This window comes from Neoarius graeffei, chromosome 19, assembly GCF_027579695.1.
Source record: "Neoarius graeffei isolate fNeoGra1 chromosome 19, fNeoGra1.pri, whole genome shotgun sequence".
NCBI classification, from domain to species: Eukaryota; Metazoa; Chordata; class Actinopteri; order Siluriformes; family Ariidae; genus Neoarius; species Neoarius graeffei.
In genome coordinates this window covers 44,152,957-44,173,025 of record NC_083587.1, presented here as the reverse complement: position 1 = coordinate 44,173,025, position 20,069 = coordinate 44,152,957, and the positions used below count along the sequence as shown (strand labels likewise).

The window sequence follows — 20,069 nt, the reverse complement described above, 5'->3', positions numbered from 1 at the left end:
TCGAAACAAGGAAGCTGCTGGAACCCTACTGCTTTAGTAAAGATTACTATTGTTTTCTTTTGTAAACATATCTGGGCAGCAAAAACTATAAGCTACAGGCACCAAACTTGGTGTATAGGTTCCTGAACAAAGAGAGAGTTCAGAAAATTGTAATTATCTCTGCATACTGAGCTACTGTAGCACAAACTGCTGAAAAAGTTAATGCTGCCACCTTTCTGTTTTAGCCAGCATTAACTTTTTCAGTAGTTTGTGCCACAGTAGCTCTTCTGTGGGATTGGACCATATGGGCTAGCCTTCGTGCCCCATGCAAATCACTGAGACTTCGACACCCATGATCTTGTCACCGGTTCACCAGTTGTCCTTCCTTGGACCACTTTTGGTAGGTACTAACCACTGCATACCAGGAACACCCCACAAGATGTGCCATTTTGGAGATGCTCAGACCCAGTCACCTCGCCATCATAATTTAGCCCTTGTCAAAGTTGCTCAGATCCTTACGCTTGCCCATTTTTCCTGCTTCAAACACATCAATTTCAAGAACTGACTGTTCTCTTGCTGCCTAATATATCCCACCCCTTGACAGGTGCCATTCTAAAGAGATAATCAATGTTATTCACTTCACCTGTCAGTGGTTTTAATGTTATAGCTAATCAGTGTATGTGTTTGCTCATACCTATGCATGTAAGTTTTGAACTGTACACCTGATTTGCAAAAATAAGGTACCATTGGATTTCTTGGCTCAAGTTCAGTTCAATGTACCCAAAAGACACCATATTGGATTTTCCACAATTTTGGATTTTTATCAGAAACACTTGCAAGTTTTCACAGTCCACAAATTTTGTCCAATCTTCACCAAGCTTTGGCTCAAGCCTCACAAAAGTTATACGGTATGTTGACTTTTCAATTTGCAGAAGTAGCCATCCATCACAGCCAATCACATTTAGCATGAAGCTGATAAACAGGAAGTGAGGTCATATCTCAGCAACACTTTGATGTATCAAAACCAAACTTGGACTCAGGACCCCACTGCCAGGGAGGGCAAAAGATTTTACTTCATTTGATCACGAGGGGGTGTTGCTACAATAATCAAAAATGTGTTTTGGCCATGGGAGGTCTCAAGACCAACACATGGTAATTTGTAAAGTTAATGTAATCAATTCAGCTTCCATATTGGACTTTATCCCAGAGATTCAAAATTTTCACAGGCCACAAATTTTACCCAAGCTTCAACAAATTGGCACAGATAATCTTCAGACAAACCCTCACAAAAGTGATCAGACACATTTTTTATTTTCAAAACTATTTGTCAGTCACAGCCTATTGAATTTGGCAGCAAAGCCACCAAACAGGCAGTGAGCTCATATCTCGGCTGAGCTTCGGTCAACTGACATGAAACTTGTTGTAAGTGTATACAGCCATGCTGTTGACCAAATGACTTGAAGTTTTCATTGCAACTATGCCCTGCTGGGATGCTTGCAGTTATATTTCTCCTTGGTCTTACTCACGTTAACTCTCTTTATGAACATTAGATGTCTTCCCATCCCTTTAGAACACCCATTTGCCTTCTAGGTTATCTAAAGCAACCAGATCAAGCTGACCCTAGAAATATTTCAACTTCTCTCCTTATCAATATTTGAGCACATAGAGTTTTGCTTGTTAATCTATCAAGGCCTTTACTTCTCCTCATTCTAAACAGTCCTCTGCATAGCCTTTTACAAACAAAATTTATTAGACCAACTGGAACCTGCCTAGACAGTGGTGTGTGTGTGTGTGTGTGTGTGTGTGTGTGTGTGTGTGTGTGTGTGTGTGTGTGTGTGTGCGCAATTACACAATAACAATACTGTATCATCATAAAATGTATTATCACAAATATAACAATACTTGATAAGATGCTGGAATGTGTGTATGTGTGTGTGTGTGTATTATATATAATGCTAGAAGACTTGCACTGACATGGGCTGCTTTATTCAGCTTCGAGCAGATTAGATGGTATGTTTGCATGATTATTTTATACATTGACAATATTTTTGTTATTTTAATCCCTATGTATTGTATGTTGCTGTTCATTGGTTTTAGGGTGTGACAATGTGTCATCCCATTGAGAGAGGACATCGTTTTTGCCTGCTCATTTTAACACTTTCTGTAAACATCTACCTCGGCACTGCCTTGTCTCTTCCTTTCACAGCTGCTCCAATCTTTAAGGATATACCTTTTGCAGTCATATGGAATGCACCTACGCATGTGTGCCGAAACCTCAAGATTCCATTGGACTTTTCTAGTTTTCAAGCAGCAACCACACCAGCCAGTGAACCTAATCAGTTTCTTTTCCTCTTCTACTCCAATCGGCTTGGACTATATCCATACACAGAGCCTAGTTCAGGGAGGCAGTTTAATGGCGGCATTCCACATAAAGGAAACCTGACAGCCAGTCTTGTGAAAGCCTATAATGATATCATCCAGTATGTTCCTAAGGTCACCCCAGGATTGGCTGTGATTGACTGGGAGCAATGGTGTCCACTGTGGGCCAGGAATTGGGCCTCCAAAAACATTTATCGGAAGCTTTCCTTTCAGTATGCAAAGGAAATTAATCCACTTCTGTCATCCAGTGAGACTACTTCTGTTGCTATGCAGCAATTTCAGAATGCAGCTAAGGCGTACATGGAGAAAACCATGCAGCTGGGAATCAAACTGCGTCCAAATTACCTCTGGGGCTTCTACCTGTTTCCAGATTGCTACAACTATAGTTGGGATGAACCAGGCTACACAGGTGAATGTCCAGTGATTGAGAAATGCCGCAACAATGCGCTCCTTTGGCTGTGGGAGTCCAGTACAGCTTTATATCCCTCAGCATATTTGAAGGTCAGTCTGAGGGAACAACCTGAAGCAGCTCTGTTTGTCCGGGGTATTGTAAAGGAAGCTGTGAGGGTGTCTGCTCTTCCAAAGTCCTGCTACACTACACCAATTTATGTTTACTTACGTCCTGTCTTCAGTGATCAGAACAAAATATTTCTGACGGAGGTGAGATGTTTTTGACAAATAAGCCAATGTTCATTATGACAGAGCACACAGTACTAGGATACATATATACAGCCAAATAGATTATTTACTTTCTAGTTACAGTTAACTTCACTGTAAAAATGAACGTTTCTGCTGAAGACATTAGAATCTGGTTTATTATTGATCTCTTTATATGTTTGCTTCTTCTCAGGCAGATCTAGTCCATACTATTGGAGAGAGCGCAGCTTTAGGTGCATCAGGTGCAGTGCTCTGGGGTGCAAGTGCTGACTACAACAGCAAGGTATGCAAATATCAAATATGTTTAAAATGCACTATATCTAATCTAATTTATGTCTGACCAACATCTGATCTTCTGGGCAAATTTCAACTGAAATACATATATTTTTAAAATTATGCATTATATTTATATTAATATGTTACTTTTATGGAACTTTTCTGTTATGGAACTGTTATGGAACATAATTTTCAAATCCAGCTCAAATTTATTCAAGGTATGTTCAAAAACAAAAACATGATAAATGTAACAATTCTACATCTGCTGTCTTCAGATCAGATCTGATTTAGTTACTTCTTTTGGGATCTAATTACCTACTTTTTCCACCCAAATATCATGAGGAACAAATACAATAACAAGGTGTTTTCACTATTATTAAACAGCATTTAATGTAAAGCACATGGTTAAAAGTAAGAAAAGACAAAAGATTAATAACAAACGAGTATAAATGATTAAATCCAACAGCAGGAGGTACAACGCTGCGTGAGGGAAGCTAAGGACAGCTACAGGAGAAAGGTGGAGCAGAAGCTGAAGGAGAACAGCATGAGGGAGTTCTGGGAAGGTGTGAAAACCATCATAGGCCACAATACAAAGACCAGAGTCGTTGAGGGGACAGTGGAGAGGGTGAATGACTTTTTCAATCGGTTCAATCAGCCCATGTCCCCCCCACCCTCTCCCTCACTGCAGCCATCTCTCCTTCTTCCCTCAACACACCTCCCCCCAGTCATCACAGCAGCCCCCTCCTCCCCCACCTCAACACAGACTCCTCTATGCATTACTGCAGACCAGGTCAGAGGTCAACTGAGGTGGTGTTTACATTAGACCGTATCAGCGGATCATCAGATTAACGTTTTTAAAACGATTAGCTTGCACACAGCAACGCCAATACATGGATACGCTCGGCTCCGCAGGCATCCTGCGCTCCAAATCACTCCGCCCTGAACAGCGAGTGCCCTCTGGAGGGTGCGCACTCCGGCCCTGCACAGCTCACAGAGCGCACGAGTGAAGCGCACGAGCAGTGATTTGGGACTGAGCCGCTGTGTGTGTGATCTCAGTGCATGTCGGGCATGCGCGTCACTTACCACTTGCAAGTGGAAGGATGGCAAGCCTAAAGACAATCATAACTACACAATGGGCAGTATTTGCATCAGTATTTGCAGTATTTTCATACTTTTATACTCTTTAATGAAAGGTGATACAAGGTGGAAGTCCGCGCCGTTTTTCAGCAGTCGCGTCACATGACCAACGCCAGCGAATCAGGAAGGTGGATGTCACAGTGACGTTGTCCAATGACGACGCCAGCTAGCGCTCAGCACAGCGTATCCGCGTATTCTCAATGTTTACACAGCACCGGACCAGACACGATCTGGATCGAATACGTGGACCCTGGCGGATTCCCGTTTCCCAGCGTTTCCAGGCGTTTTAATGTAAACGGACAGTGCATCCGCGAAGAAAACGAGACAGATACGGTCTAATGTAAACTTGGCCTGAGGAAGCTTCACCCCAGGAAAGCAGCAGGCCTGGACAAGGTGTGTCCCCGACTACTGAAGACCTGTGCTGCTGAACTGGGTGAACCACTCCGACGCATCTTCTACCTCAGCCTGCAGCTGGGGAGAGTGCCCACCCTCTGGAAGACATCATGTATCGTTCCAGTTCCCAAAAAGAATCGGCCCAGCGAGCTGAACGACTTCCGACCGGTGGCACTCACTTCACTTCTGATGAAGACATTGGAGTGGCTCTTCCTCAGCCTCCTCAGACCCCAGGTACAACATGCCCAGGACTGTCTGCAGTTTGTGTACCGGGCAGGTGTCGGTGTGGAAGACACTATCCTCTACCTGTTACACCGAGCCCACTCACATCTGGATAAGGGAAATGGCACAGTGAGGATCCTCTTCTTGGACTTCTCGAGTGCCTTCAACACCATCCAGCCCCTACTGCTTCAGGACAAACTGAACAGGATGTGAGTGGACCCTTGCCTGGTCACCTGGATCTCCAGATACCTCACTGACAGGCCGCAGTACGTCAGGCTGAATGACATCACGTCTGACACTGTGATTAGCAGCACCGGAGCACCCCAGGGCATGGTGCTGCACTCTTCTCTTCACCCTGTACACCGCGGACTTCTGCTACAACTCGGAGCTGTGTCACATTCAGAAGTTTGCCGATGACACAGCCATCGTTGGGTGTATCAGTGACGACAGATAGGAGGAGTATAGGAGCCTGGTGACAGACTTTGCTGTGTGGTGCAACAGGAACCATCTGCCATTTGGTGTCATTTGGCCACTAGGGGGTGCCACAATGAGCAAAAACGTGTTTTGGGTCATATCTCTTTACGGATTTAGAATTACATCTACATTTTCATGTTAGTGATATTCTGGGATGTCCCTGTAAAGAACCTTGCCAGCCTGTCATCTCCGTATGAGAATCCGCCTTGTGTCTTGGCCAAACTTTCGCGTGTTGACACAAAACTTGTCGTGTGGGTGTACGGTCGCCTCTCTTGCCGGGTCGCCATGGCGGCACACTTGAGCAAGCACACTTTCGCATTTTCTCCGGAAATGCATTCTAGTTATTATTATTACCTCTGCCAAGGAGGTTATGTCTTCGGTAGCGTTGGTTTGTTTGTTTGTTTGTTGGTTGGTTTGTCTGTTAGCAACATTATGGAAAAAGTAATGAACGGATTGCTCTGAAATTTTTTCCATAGGTGTGACTGGGCACAAGTAACAATCCATTAAATTTTGGCGGTGATCCGGATCACCTTCTGGATCCCGGATTTTTTTAAAGGATTCTTGGCGGAGGTCTGCGCTCTCCGAGTGCTTTTCTAGTTTTTATTTGTATTTATAATGAAAACCATAAACTCTGCAGTTTGTCGTTAAGAGACATGGAATTCTTAAATATGACATGTATTCATCTTTTGAGGTTCTTAGTTCTCCTTTTTCACGTAATGGGACACTTAGAGTTTAATCCTATGGCCTTAATAATTGCACGCTTTTGTGACATGTTAAAAAAAACAAAAACAAAAAAACGACAGGAACAGATTAAACTAAAAATGTTCCCATTAGACAGTTGCTATATTTGATTTATTGTTTCTCCTCTCCCTTTCAGTCCTCATGTGAAGCACTGGCTGCTTATCTGCCCTCTACGCTGAACCCTTATGTGGCCAACGTAACTGCAGCTGCAAAACTCTGCAGTCAGACCCTGTGCCAAAGCAACGGTCGCTGTGTCCGCCAGAACCCCGATTCAGCTGACTACCTGTACCTGAACCCAAATAACTTCAGTATTCAACAGCGTGATGGCAAATATGTGGCTGTTGGTGTGCCTTCCCAAAGTGATCTTAATGTCTTTGTAAACAGATTTACCTGTCAGTGTTATGTGGGTCAAGTGTGTTCTGCCAGTACATCCATTTCAGTGCCTAAGACTCCAGTAGTTATTCAAGTGTGATTTTAAGTCTTCTTGCTACCTGGATACCTTACTGTAAAATTATGCTACAATGAATACATACATATAATTCTATTGCTTTTATTTTTAAAAAAATCATGAAGTGAATTTTTTTTTTGAAAAACCATAAACTGTTTAAAATAATATGGAAATGGATTCAGTAAATACTGCTTCTAAATCAGACTTCTTCAGAGCTGTTTCAGCATTAATGTCAGAGGAAGAGATACAAAGAGAAGTTAAACAGCAAATTTTCTGCAATGTATTTGCTTAAAATCACGTTTATGGTCATGAATTTTAATTCTGTTTTTAATAATAAATTATGTGGTGTATTTCTACAAAATAAACCTGGCAGAACTGTGACAGGAAACTTTTCTGTGTGTTTTTTATTTTTTTTTTATTTTTTATTTTTGGATACCACTAAAGTAAAAAAAAAAAAAAAAAGATGTAGAGTAGGCTAAACAGAGCTCATTCTAATACTGGCAGTTGCACTATATGGCCTTGGTCTACCATGCAGAGATATCTCTTTTCTTGTAAAACATTGTAGTGCAGTTCTCTCATTTCTTAAAACAGTGTAATGTGGCTCTCTTATATTTAAGTTCATGCTCATATAATAAAGCTAAATTCATACTGAGGGCAAAACTACTGTATTTATAAGAGAGATCTGATAAATACTGTATTACATGTAAACCACAAGGTGCTTAACATCTAAAACATATAACAATATACAGTGGTGCTTGAAAGTTTGTGAACCCTTTAGAATTTTCTAAATTTCTGCATAAATATGACCTAAAACATCATCAGATTTTCACACAAGTCCTAAAAGTAGATAAAGAGAACCCAGTTAAACAAATGAGACAAAAATATTATACTTGGTCATTTATTTATTGAGGAAAATGATCCAATATTACATATCTGTGAGTGGCAAAAGTATGTGAACCTTTGACTTCAGTATCTGGTGTGACCCCCTTGTGCAGCAATAACTGCAACTAAACATTTCCGGTAACTGTTGATCAGTCCTGCACACCGGCTTGGAGGAATTTTAGCCCATTCCTCCATACAGAACAGCTTCAACTCTGGGATGTTGGTGGGTTTCCTCACATGAACTGCTCACTTCAGGTCCTTCCACAACATTTCGATTAGATTAAGGTCAGGACTTTGACTTGGCCATGCCAAAACATTAACTTTATTCTTCTTTAACCATTCTTTGGTAGAACGACTTGTGTGTTTAGGGTTGTTGTCTTGCTGCATGACCCACCTTCTCTTGAGATTCAGTTCATGGACAGATGTCCTGACATTTTCCTTTCGAATTCGCTGGTATATTTCAGAATTCATTGTTCCATCAATGATGGCAAGCCGTCCTGGCCCAGATGCAACAAAATAGGCCCAAACCATGATACTACCACCACCATGTTTCACAGATGGGATAAGGTTCTTATTCTGGAATGCAGTGTTTTACTTTCTGCAAACATAACACTTCTCATTTAAACCAAAAAGTTCTATTTTGGTCTCATCTGTCCACAAAACATTTTTCCAATAGCCTTCTGGCTTGTCCATGTGATCTTTAGCAAACTGCAGACAAGCAGCAATGTTCTTTTTGGAGAGCAGTGGCTTTCTCTTTGCAACCCTGCCATACACACCATTGTTGTTCAGTATTCTCCTGATGGTGGACTCATGAACATTAACCAATGTGAGAGAGGCCTTCAGTTGCTTGGAAGTCGCCCTGGGGTCCTTTATGACCTCGCCGACTATTACACGCCTTGCTCTCGGAGTGATCTTTGTTCATCGACCACTCCTGGGGAGGGTAACAATGGTCTTGAATTTCCTCCATTTGTACACAATCTGTCTGACTGTGGATTGGTGGAGTCCAAACTCTTTAGAGATGGTTTTGTAACCTTTTCCAGCCTGATGAGCATCAGCAAAACTTTTTCTGAGGTCCTCAGAAATCTCCTTTGTTCGTCCCATGATAAACTTCCACAAACATGTGTTGTGAAGATCAGACTTTGATAGATCCCTGTTCTTTAAATAAAACAGGGTGCCCACTCACACCTGATTGTCATCCCATTGATTGAAAACACCTGACTCTATTTTCACCTTGAAATCAATGGTTCATCCTCGAGGTTCACATACTTTTGCCACTCACAGATATGTAATATTGGATCATTTTCCTCAATGAATAAATGACCAAGCATAATATTTTTGTCTCATTTGTTTAACTGGGTTCTCTTTCTCTACTTTTAGGATTTGTGTGAAAATCTGATGTTGTTTTAGGTCATATTTATGCAGAAATAGAGAAAATTATAAAGGGTTCACAAACTTTCAAGCACCACTGTACACTCACCACTCACTTTATTAGGAACACCTGCACATTGTTTTCAAGATTAGTTATCTAATCAGGCAATCATCTGGTAGCAGCATAATGGAAAAAAAGTACATTCAAACAAGCGCATGAGCTTCAGTTAATGTTCACATCAAACATAAGAATAGGGGAACAAGTTTGATCTCTGTGACTTTAACCATGACATGGTTACTGTTGCCAGATGAGCTGGTTTGAATATTTCAAAAACTGCCGATCTCCTGTGCTTTTCACACACAGCAGTCTCTAGCTGGTGAAGGAAGAAAAAAAACATCTTGTGTGCAAAGGGTCTGCAGGCTAAAGCATGTTTTGATGAGAGAGATCAGAGGAAAATGACCAGAAGGTTTGAGCTGACAGGAAGTCGATAGTAACCCAAATAATAAGCACTCAACCGTGGTAAGAAGAAAAGCATCTCAGAGTGTGCAACACATCAAAGCTTGAGGTGGATGAGCTACAACAGTAGAAGATCATATCAGGTTCCACTCCTGTCAGCCAAGAACAAGAATCTGAGTCTATCATGGGCCCGGACTCACTCAAACTCAACAGCTGAAGACTGGAAAAAGACCAGGTGATTTTTTTTCCCCCTCTAATCGTCAAATGTCCAGTTTGGGTGAGTCCGTGCTCATGATACTCGCTGCAGAGTCTTGTTCTTGACTGACAGGAGTGGAACCTGATATGGTCTTTTGCTGTTGTAGCTCATCCACCTCAAGGTTCGATGTTTGGTGTATGCTGAGATGCTTTTCTGCTCACCATGGTTGTAAAGATTGCTTACTTGAGACTCAAGGATTGTTATAGAAAATATATATTGTTGTACATTTTTGATGTTAAGCACCTCGTAGTTTACATGTAATATTTATTTATCAGAGCTCCTATAAATACAGTAGTTTTGCCCTCAGTATGAATTAAGCTTTGTTATATAAGCGAGAACTGAAATATAAGAGAGCTGTATTACAGTGTGTTAAGAAATAAGAGAATAAGTTTTGAGTTACTATTGACATCCTGTCAGCTCAGAGCAGTCTGGCCATGTTCCTCTGACTTCCCTAATCAACAAGCCATTTCTACCCACAGAAGTCACTTACTCGTTGTTTTTTTTTTTTTTTGGGGGGGGGGGGTCAAACAATTTTGTGTAAACTATAGAGACTGTGGTGCATAAAAATCCCAGGGGATCAAGCGTTTCTGAAATACTCAAACCAGTCCATCTGGCACCAACAAACATGCCATGGTCAGTCATTAAATCTGATGTTCGATATGAACATTAATTGAAGTGCTTGACCTGTATCTGCATGATTTTATGAATTGTGCTGTTGCCACATGATTGTCTGATTGAATAAATACATGAATATTCAGTTTTACATGTTAGTTTGGAAGCCTAGCTGTGTTTACAGTAATTTTTTTCCGACTGTTTTCTTGTGATAAGAAAATTATTTTGTTATCTCAAGATAACAAAGGACATTTTCTTGTGATAAGAAGAAAACTATTTACAACCCCGTGTAGCAAGTGTTCTAGGTGGGTGGAGCACAGAAGCACGGCAGGCCAGAACTGAGTTCTCAAAAACTCATTTATTGTAGCTTTTCAGCTTTTAACTACACACATACACACACGCATGCACACAAGTATCCAGGTTGGGGAGTAGCTCCCTTCGTCCGCTCCCCCTCTCCTCTTATAGGGCGCGGTCACTGGGGAAGACACACAAACACAGGTTAATTCCTGTCAGGTGCAGTGATTCCGCCACTTACCTTCCCTGACTCCGCCCTCCATTCACAGACCGACGCTTGACCACGACCCTGCTGCCACACCCCGATTCCAAAAAAGTTGAGACAAAGTACAATTTGTGAATAAAAATGGAATGCAATAATTTACAAATCTCAAAAACTGATATTGTATTCACAATAGAACATAGACAACATATCAAATGTCGAAAGTGGGACATTTTGAAATTTCATGCCAAATGTTGGCTCATTTGAAATTTCATGACAGCAACACATCTCAAAAAAGTTGGGACGGGGCACTAAGAGGCTGGAAAAGTTAAAGGTACAAAAAAGGAACAGCTGGAGGACCAAACTGCAACTCATTAGGTCAATTGGCAATAGGTCATTAACATGACTGGGTATAAAAAGAGCATCTTGGAGTGGCAGTGGCTCTCAGAAGTAAAGATGGGAAGAGGATCACCAATTCCCCTAATTCTGCGCCGACAAATAGTGGCGCAATATCAGAAAGGAGTTTGACAGTGTAAAATTGCAAAGAGTTTGAACATATCATCATCTACAGTGCATAATATCATCAAAAGATTCAGAGAATCTGGAAGAATCTCTGTGCGTAAGGGTCAAGGCCGGAAAACCATACTGGGTGCCCGTGATCTTCGGGCCCTTAGACGGCACTGCATCACATACTGTACAGGCATGCTTCTGTATTGGAAATCACAAAATGGGCTCAGGAATATTTCCAGAGAACATTATCTGTGAACACAATTCACCATGCCATCCGCCGTTGCCAGCTAAAACTCTATAGTTCAAAGAAGCCGCCGTATCTAAACATGATCCAGAAGCGCAGACGTCTTCTCTGGGCCAAGGCTCATTTAAAATGGATTGTGGCAAAGTGGAAGACTGTTCTGTGGTCAGACGAATCAAAATTTGAAGTTCTTTATGGTAATCAGGGACGCCGTGTCATTTGGACTAAAGAGGAGAAGGACGACCCAAGTTGTTATCAGCGCTCAGTTCAGAAGCCTGCATCTCTGATGGTATGGGGTTGCATTAGTGCGTGTGGCATGGGCAGCTTACACATCTGGAAAGACACCATCAACGCTGAAAGGTATATCCAGGTTCTAGAGCAACATATGCTCCCATCCAGACGACGTCTCTTTCAGGGAAGACCTTGCATTTTCCAACATGACAATGCCAAACCACATTCTGCATCAATTACAGCATCATGGCTGTGTAGAAGAAGGGTCCGGGTACTGAACTGGCCAGCCTGCAGTCCAGATCTTTCACCCATAGAAAACATTTGGCGCATCATAAAACGGAAGATACGACAAGAAAGACCTAAGACAGTTGAGCAACTAGAATCCTATATTAGACAAGAATGGGTTAACATTCCTATCCCTAAACTTGAGCAACTTGTCTCCTCAGTCCCCAGACGTTTACAGACTGTTGTAAAGAGAAAAGGGGATGTCTCACAGTGGTAAACATGGCCTTGTCCCAACTTTTTTGAGATGTGTTGTTGTCATGAAATTTACAGTAAAATCACCTAATTTTTCTCTTTAAATGATACATTTTCTCAGTTTAAACATTTGATATGTCATCTATGTTCTATTCTGAATAAAATATGGAATTTTGAAACTTCCACATCATTGCATTCCGTTTTCATTTACAATTTGTACTTTGTCCCAACTTTTTTGGAATCGGGCTTGTAATTATCTTGGGATAACTGTAAGTAGGAGCGCTGAAACCAATAGCGCTAGCCAAACTACAAACATGGCCACCGAAGACTACAATGACCAAGATCCACATCCCCCCCGTCACCAGAGTACTGAACTCAGCAGTCTGTCATTAGGTCAATTACCACCACACTACTTAAGCCCCTCTCTAACTCTGCCTCAGTGCGAAGTATCGTTCTGCTTTCCCAATCCATACTGAGCCTTTGTATTCTCTGCCTGATCTCACGTTATTTTGACTCTCGCTATCCTTATCACATTTCTTCTTCCTGGTTTTGTCTATGTTACTCTGTTTGCTGATCAACTGACCCTCGCCTGCTTACTGCAGAGATGCCTACCCCAAATTTTGAATTTCAGTATTCTTGAAAACATTTTTCAGTATTTTGGAATGACTTTCAGTAACATTAATTTATGTGCATTTCCATTATAAAGAGGTGTATATACCAATATGTTTAACATTTAAATTATTAAAAAGAACTGTTTTGTGTGAATTGAATGAACAAAACGCGAGCAGCCATCTCAACTGAATTTCCACTCAACAAATTTCTAGAGCATACAATATATCACATTTTTATAAATACAATAGTGTTCCCTATTTGCAGACATTATGGTTGACTACCAATCATTGGTATTGAATGTAACTCCTCAAAAGTATTATATTATATTGCCTGGCAAAATGTTCTACCTGTTAACAGATTCTAATAAAATAAAAAAAAATTCTTATTTCATGCCAAAGAGAGTCCGACGTTGTTATCTTAATGTCCCAATATATAAATAATTCAGCATAATGCTTCAGAAGAGACATTGAATAAAATGACATTTATAATTGTATTTAAAACTGGAATGATCAATTTTTTTGCCACAATCCCAACAGCACTAATCATAAAATTCTGTTTTTGATCATACTACATGTACATTTGTACTTGCAACACTGAAAAGACTTTGAATTAAAGAAGTACAGCCAGTGTTTGATATTTCAGTGAATAAAAATCATACATGTAAAAAGAAACTGAATAAGTTTAACCCATTTCATGGCACTAATTGGCAAGTTCAACTCCAAGCATAGGTCAACCATCACCGCTTCAGCACGTGTCACGTTCCATGTCTTTTCATCCACAGATTTCGTAAAAAACTGCTGGATACCCCCAGATTTACTTTCCGCCTGACTCGCCATTTCAGCATACTCCATATGTTTTTTTTTGAGTTGACATGCCGCGTGCAGTCATCGCGACCACCATGAGTGATGTTAATGTCAGTTCTACACAGTTTGCAGTGCGCGTATCCATTGCCCTTTTGACTGGGTGTAATGCACGGCCATTCTACCGTATCGAAAATAGCGCGAACAAATGTGCGGAATCTGCGCATGTCACACACAGCATGTGTGGTATCTGCGCATGTCACACACAGCATGTGCAGAATCTGCGCATGTCACACACAGCATGTGCGGTTGTCGTAAAAATAAATAGCCTAGCCGTGAATTGCGCATGGATTGAAAAAGTCGCTTGGACATTTAAAAACAACTCACTGGAATTTTTTAAGACTTTATAATAATTCCGTACAGAATAACACTGTTTGCCGTAACATCGTATTTACGTAACTTTTCCGTACAAAATACGGCCAATCCGTACTAGTAGGCATCTCTGTTACTGACTACGATTTGGCTGTTATGCTGTTTGTTCGTTGCTTCTTCCTGTGATTACGTCTGTAAGTGCCTGCACTCTGACAGGATACTTTGCCATAGAATGGATGTAGCGGAAGAAGCCAAACAGACTGCTCTGAACACTCAGGGAAGATTGTTAGGAGAACATCAACAGATGCTCGCTGATCTCAACACGCGGATGACACAACTTGCAACTGTGATGTTGCAGGCCGTCCTTCCACACCCTGAGACAGCTCTGAATGCCATGCTACAACTTCCTGTTCCCGAGAAGCATGCCGGAGACACCACCGCCTGTAAAGGGTTTCTGGTTCAGTGCTCACTGTACTTCTCCACTATGCGCCGTCCAATGCCGGGGTGGCCCTATATTTAGCCGGGACCATCCCTGGCCCAAACCATCAATGGTGGCCTGCTTGGAGCATGGGGAAAATAATTTTCAGTAATTTTGGTCACTGATCTTATTCTTGCATTAATCATCAATTCAACTGCACTCTGCATTTTCACATGGCAGCCCAGACGCCGACAGCATCGCAGCAGATTAAATAGGCGCTACCAAATAAGGAAATTCTCCCCTCCCCTCTATTGCAGTTGGTTTGGTCCAAGACTCCTCCTCTGTATTGCGGGGAACTTAAACAACATTGGCGCGAAACAGCGCGCGTCAGTGATGGAGGGCAGAAAGAGGCCAGGTGGAACCGAAAGGGCGAAGCTTAAAAAAAGGAAGGAGGTGGCAGCAAAATGTGCCAAATTGACAGATATGTTCTCAAGACCAGCTGGTAGGTTACAAAAGATATGGAGTATGATAACCCTGTTTGTCGATTTTATCAGTCTATGCTAGGCCTATAATGTGTCGATAGTTTGCGATGTCAATTCAGCTTTTTGATGTCATGTGAAATCTCGCAATTTACACGGTATAGATGTGGTGTATGTCTTAATTCTAAGAAGAACCGGACATTGCTTTACATCCCAGTTATTAACAATTTTAGATGAACAGGTCCCAAATGTACTGTTGCGCGTTATTTCCTCATCCAGCCTATTTCATCTCGCTGTCACACCGTGCATTTCCACAGGCGTGCGCACATTGTGGTTATGAACACATAGGCCTAGAAGTCATATTTGATGTTAAATAATTGTTGTTAAATATATAACTTAGAAGAGGTGTATGCGTATGCCAATATTCTAAGCAGAATCGAACACTTGCTTTAGCCTACATTTCATTTAACCATTTTTGAGTTGCCTAATGCACCCTCACGCTTTATCTGCCGGTTGCTGAGTACCCAGCATTGTTGATTTGCCATTATTTTCGAGGCGTATGCGGCCTGTAATGCACAAGCATTGGTTCAAATGCACGCGAGATGAGTGCTTTCGTTATTTTAAGACTATGTGACTAAAAATGTGTTGTGTAATTCGTCTTAAATAACGCGAAACAATCAGCCATACTTGCTGCTTTGCTATTTGGAGTGGCAGTCAGCTGGATTTCGCCCCCGACGTAAAAGTTCATTCCCACACCCAGGCCGAAGATGCCGATTTCTGAAGATGCATGTCCTTTGGATGTGTTTTCAAATATTTTCACTAAGGAACTTTGGGACATGTTGGTGACACAGATAAATGTATATGCGGATTAGACACGCGGCCACACACCATCCAATTTTAAGTGGAGCCCCGTGAATGTGAATTAAACTCCCGGACTGAAAACAGGGCCCACTCCGGCCCTGGCGCCGTCTCTCGGATGAACACAAGATTGCCAAGTTTTTGTCCTTTCTCACTCGTAAGGCACCACAGTGAGCCAGCATTATATGGAGTAAAGGAGGTGAACATACAACTTTGTATCAAAATTTTCTTAAGTATTTCAAGCGAGTATTTGATCATGAACCCTAGAGCATATAAATTGGAGAGAGTCTCCTCAACATGAAACAACGCTCTAGAAAAGTTGTGGAGTACGCCCTAGACTTTCGGATACTTGCTGCAGCCAGTGGATGGAATGAACCAGCATTGAAAGCTGCTTTTCGTCAGGGTCTCCATCCTGAAATTCTGAGCGAAATGGCATGTCAGGATGTCAACCTGACACTGGACTCCCTGATAGACCTCACCATCTGGCTGGACCATCTGCTTGCCAGCCAACCCTCTATCAAAGAAACCTCTGAGTCTGCTCTATGCACTGAGGATGGTGCACCCATGGAAGTTTCTCACACTCACCTGAAGAGATCGGCACGAGAAAGGAGAAAGAAAGAGAGTCTCTGTTTCTACTGCAAAAGTACTGCTCATCACATAACGCAATGTCCCAGCTGTCCTGCATGCTCCAAGCCCATGGAACCCACCACCCAGGTGGCGAGTCCTGATTGAAAATTTAATACACAGTAATTTAAAGTGCTGGTTTTGTTAAAGTTGGTATCTTCCACACAAGTCTTGTCTGTATTCATAGACTCAGGGGCAGAGGGAAATTTCATCAAAAACATGATCATCCAGACATACAACCTACCCACCATCCCTTTGCAAAGCCCCATCAGCATCCGAACTATTGACAGAGGACCCATAGGTGAAGGCAGGATAACCTCCATTCTGAACGAATCTCTCTCTATGTAACCTCTACTGAACATCATGATATCATTCTGGGGTATCCTTGACTACAATTTCATGATTAAAAACAAAACAGTAGATATGCACATATTGACTAAGTCTCATTCATTATCTCTAGCCGCTTTACCCTGTTCTACAGGGTCGCAGGCAAGCTGGAGCCTATCCCAGCTGACTACAGGTGAAAGGCGGGGTGCACCCTGAACAAGTCGCCAGGTCATCACAGGACTGACACGTAGACAAACAACCATTCACACCTACGGTCAATTTAGAGTCACCAGTTAGCCTAACTTGCATGTCTTTGGACTGTGGGGGAAACCGGAGCACCCGGAGGAAACCCATGCGGACATGGGGAGAACATGCAAACTCCACACAGAAAGGCCCTCATCGGCCGCGGGGCTCGAACCCGGACCTTCTTGCTGTGAGGCGACAGCACTAACCACTACACCACCATGCCACCTATTGACTAAGTATGAAGAGATATTCAAAAGATATTTGTTTACTCAAATTTATTGAAACACGAAAGATTTTATAACTCCATTTATTTGGAATTATTAATCCCAATCTGGCAACCCTACTGAAGACCTGCTCCCCATCATCTATGATCCTCTGATCTCCTGGCATAGCAAGGAAATTCTGCAATGGTCACCTACTTGTGCACCCACAACTCAGGGTCACTTCCACATCGGTGGAGAGCCCCCAACCAGACTCCATCAAGAACATCCCTGAGTGCTACCTCGACCTGCAAGAAGTTTTTAGCAAGGGGAAAGCTTGTGGGTTACCTCCTCACAGACCATATGACTGTGCCATCGACCTTATACCAGGTATGTCACCTCCCCGTGGGTGTATTTACCCTCTCTCCCAGAAGGAACATGCAGCTATGGAAGAATACATTCAGGAGGCCCTCAATCAGGGATACATCCATCCCTCCAAGTTGCCAGCCTCGGCAGGCTTCTTTTTTGTTGAGAAGCAAGGTGGTGGCCTTAGGCCATGTATTGATTATAGAGGGCTTAATCAAGTCACAGTTAAATATCCGTATCCCTTGCCTCTGGTTCTGTCTGCACTAGAACAGCTCCGCTTAGCAAAGGTGTTCTCCAAGCTCAACCTGCGCAGCGCATACAACTTGATAAGAATCAAGAAGGGTGACGAATGGAAAACTGCATTTACCACCGCCACTGATCACTTTGAATACCGGGTAATGCCATATGGCCTTTCTTTAACTCCCAGTGTATTCCAATGTCTGATCAATGATGTGCTGAGGGACATACTAGACCGCTACATGATAGCATACATAGATGATATTTTGATATATTCCCCCAATGAAGAAAGCCATTGAGAACATGTCAGAGCAGTTCTCCAACGTTTATTGGAGAACCACCTCTATGTTAAAGTCGAAAAGTGTGAGTTCCATAAGAAGCAAATCTCATTCCTAGGCTACATCATTAGTACTAAAGGAGTCAGCATGGACTCCTCCAAAGTAGCCATAGTTATGTCTTGGCAAGTACCCACCTCAATCAAAGAACTTCAGCATTTCTTGGGGTTCGCAAATTTCTATTGACACTTCTTTCAAGGTTTTAGCTCCATTGTAGCACTGCTGACGGCCTTGCTTAAGAAGGGACCCAAATGGCTGCAGTGGAATCCCTCTGTGGAGGAAGCCTTTAACCAGCTAAAGAAAATGTTCACCTCAGTCCCAGTTCTGCAGCATCCTGACCCAACCAAACCTTTCATCGTGGAAGTCGATGCATCTGACACAGTTGTTGAAGGAATCTTGTCCCAATGTTGTGGAGAGAAGCACAAACTTCACCCCGTGGCTTACTTCTCTAAGAAGCTCACGTCTGCACAACGCAATTATGATGTAGGTAACCGTGAATTCTTAGCCATCAAACTTGCACTTGAGGAGTGGCGACAGTAGGAGGAGTGAGGAGTGGTTCTGTCAGTAGGATCACTGAAACCAACAGCGCTAACCATATATGCAAGTTTGCACTGAAATGGACTGCTTTATTCAGCAGAACATATTCAGCTTCAGATTCATAGTCTGAATGTTGATTATTAACAAATAATATTTGACAGCATTTCTGATATGATAATTCTGCTGTGTACAGTGGTTTAAAATACTGTTGTGGTCAGAAGTGTACTAACCCCATTTCCAGAAAAGGTGGTATATTTTCCAAAATGCAATAAAAGCAAAAAACATGTGATTTGCTAATATGTGTGAACCTGTCAGTTAAACCGTTGTTTAACTGACAAAAGAAACAAAGAAAATATTTTCAAAACAAAGTTAGAATTTGATGCCTGAAACACACTCTAAGTTGGGAACAGAGGTCAGAAACCACTGTTGAATGTGCGTGACCTTCGAGCCCTCAGACGACACTGCCTGAAAAACCGTCGTGCTAATGTGACGAATATAGCCACATGGGCTCAGGAGTACTTCGGTAAACCATTGTCATTTAACAGTTCACCACTGCATCCAGAAATGCAACATGAAACTGTATTACGCAAGGTGGAAGCCATTCATCAATTCTAAGCAGAAACACTGTCAATTTCTCTGGGCCCAAACTCATCTCAGATGGACTGAAAGACAGTGGAAACCTGTGCTGTGGTCAGATGAGTCCACATTTCAGCTTGTTTTCAGGAAAACTGAACGTTGAGATCTCAGTGCCAAAGCTTAACATGACCATCCAGTTTGTTAGCAGAGAAAGGTGCAAAAGCCAGCATCTGTGATGGTATGGGGTGCATCAGTGCCCATGGCATGGATGAGTTGCATGTGTGTGAAGTGACCATTGATATATTGGGATTTGAGAGAGGTATATTCATCAAGGCAACGTCTCTTCCCAGGAAGTCCATGTTTATTTCAGCAGGACAATGTCAGGCCTCATTCTGCATAGGCTACAACAGAGTGGCTTCATAAACACAGAGTGCATGTGCTTGACTGGCCTGCTGCCAGTCCAGATCAGTTTCCTATTGAGAATGTATGTGGCATCATGAAGAGGGGAATCAGACAATGGTGACCACGAGCTGTTGAGCAGCTGAAGTCTTGTATCAATCAAGAACGGACAAAAATTCTAATTGCAAAACTGCAACAACTCGTATTCTCAGATCCCATATGATGAAAAAGTATTATTAAAGGAAAGGTGATGTAATACAATGGTAATAATGCCTCTGTCCCAACTTTTTTGAGTGTGTTACAGGCATCAGATTCTAACTTTGTTTATTTTTACAAAATACAATTAATTCGGTCAGTAAAGCCATTTGAAAATCTTTATACTTTTGTCAGTTAAATAAAGGTTCACGTGAATTAACAAATCACGTTTTTGTTTTTATTGCATTTTGG

General features: G+C 42.0%; 1 protein-coding gene across 1 annotated transcript; it reads left to right on the top strand.

Moving 5' to 3' along the window:
- The first annotated feature begins 322 nt into the window (after nucleotides 1-322).
- Nucleotides 323-7,094, top strand: LOC132867942 (hyaluronidase-5-like). The gene is made up of 3 exons (XM_060900914.1): nucleotides 323-3,018; nucleotides 3,209-3,298; nucleotides 6,395-7,094. The coding sequence occupies exons 1-3, from the start codon at nucleotides 2,086-2,088 to the stop codon at nucleotides 6,728-6,730; spliced, it is 1,359 nt and encodes a 452-aa protein (XP_060756897.1). The 5' UTR covers nucleotides 323-2,085; the 3' UTR covers nucleotides 6,731-7,094.
- The last annotated feature ends 12,975 nt before the right edge of the window (nucleotides 7,095-20,069 follow it).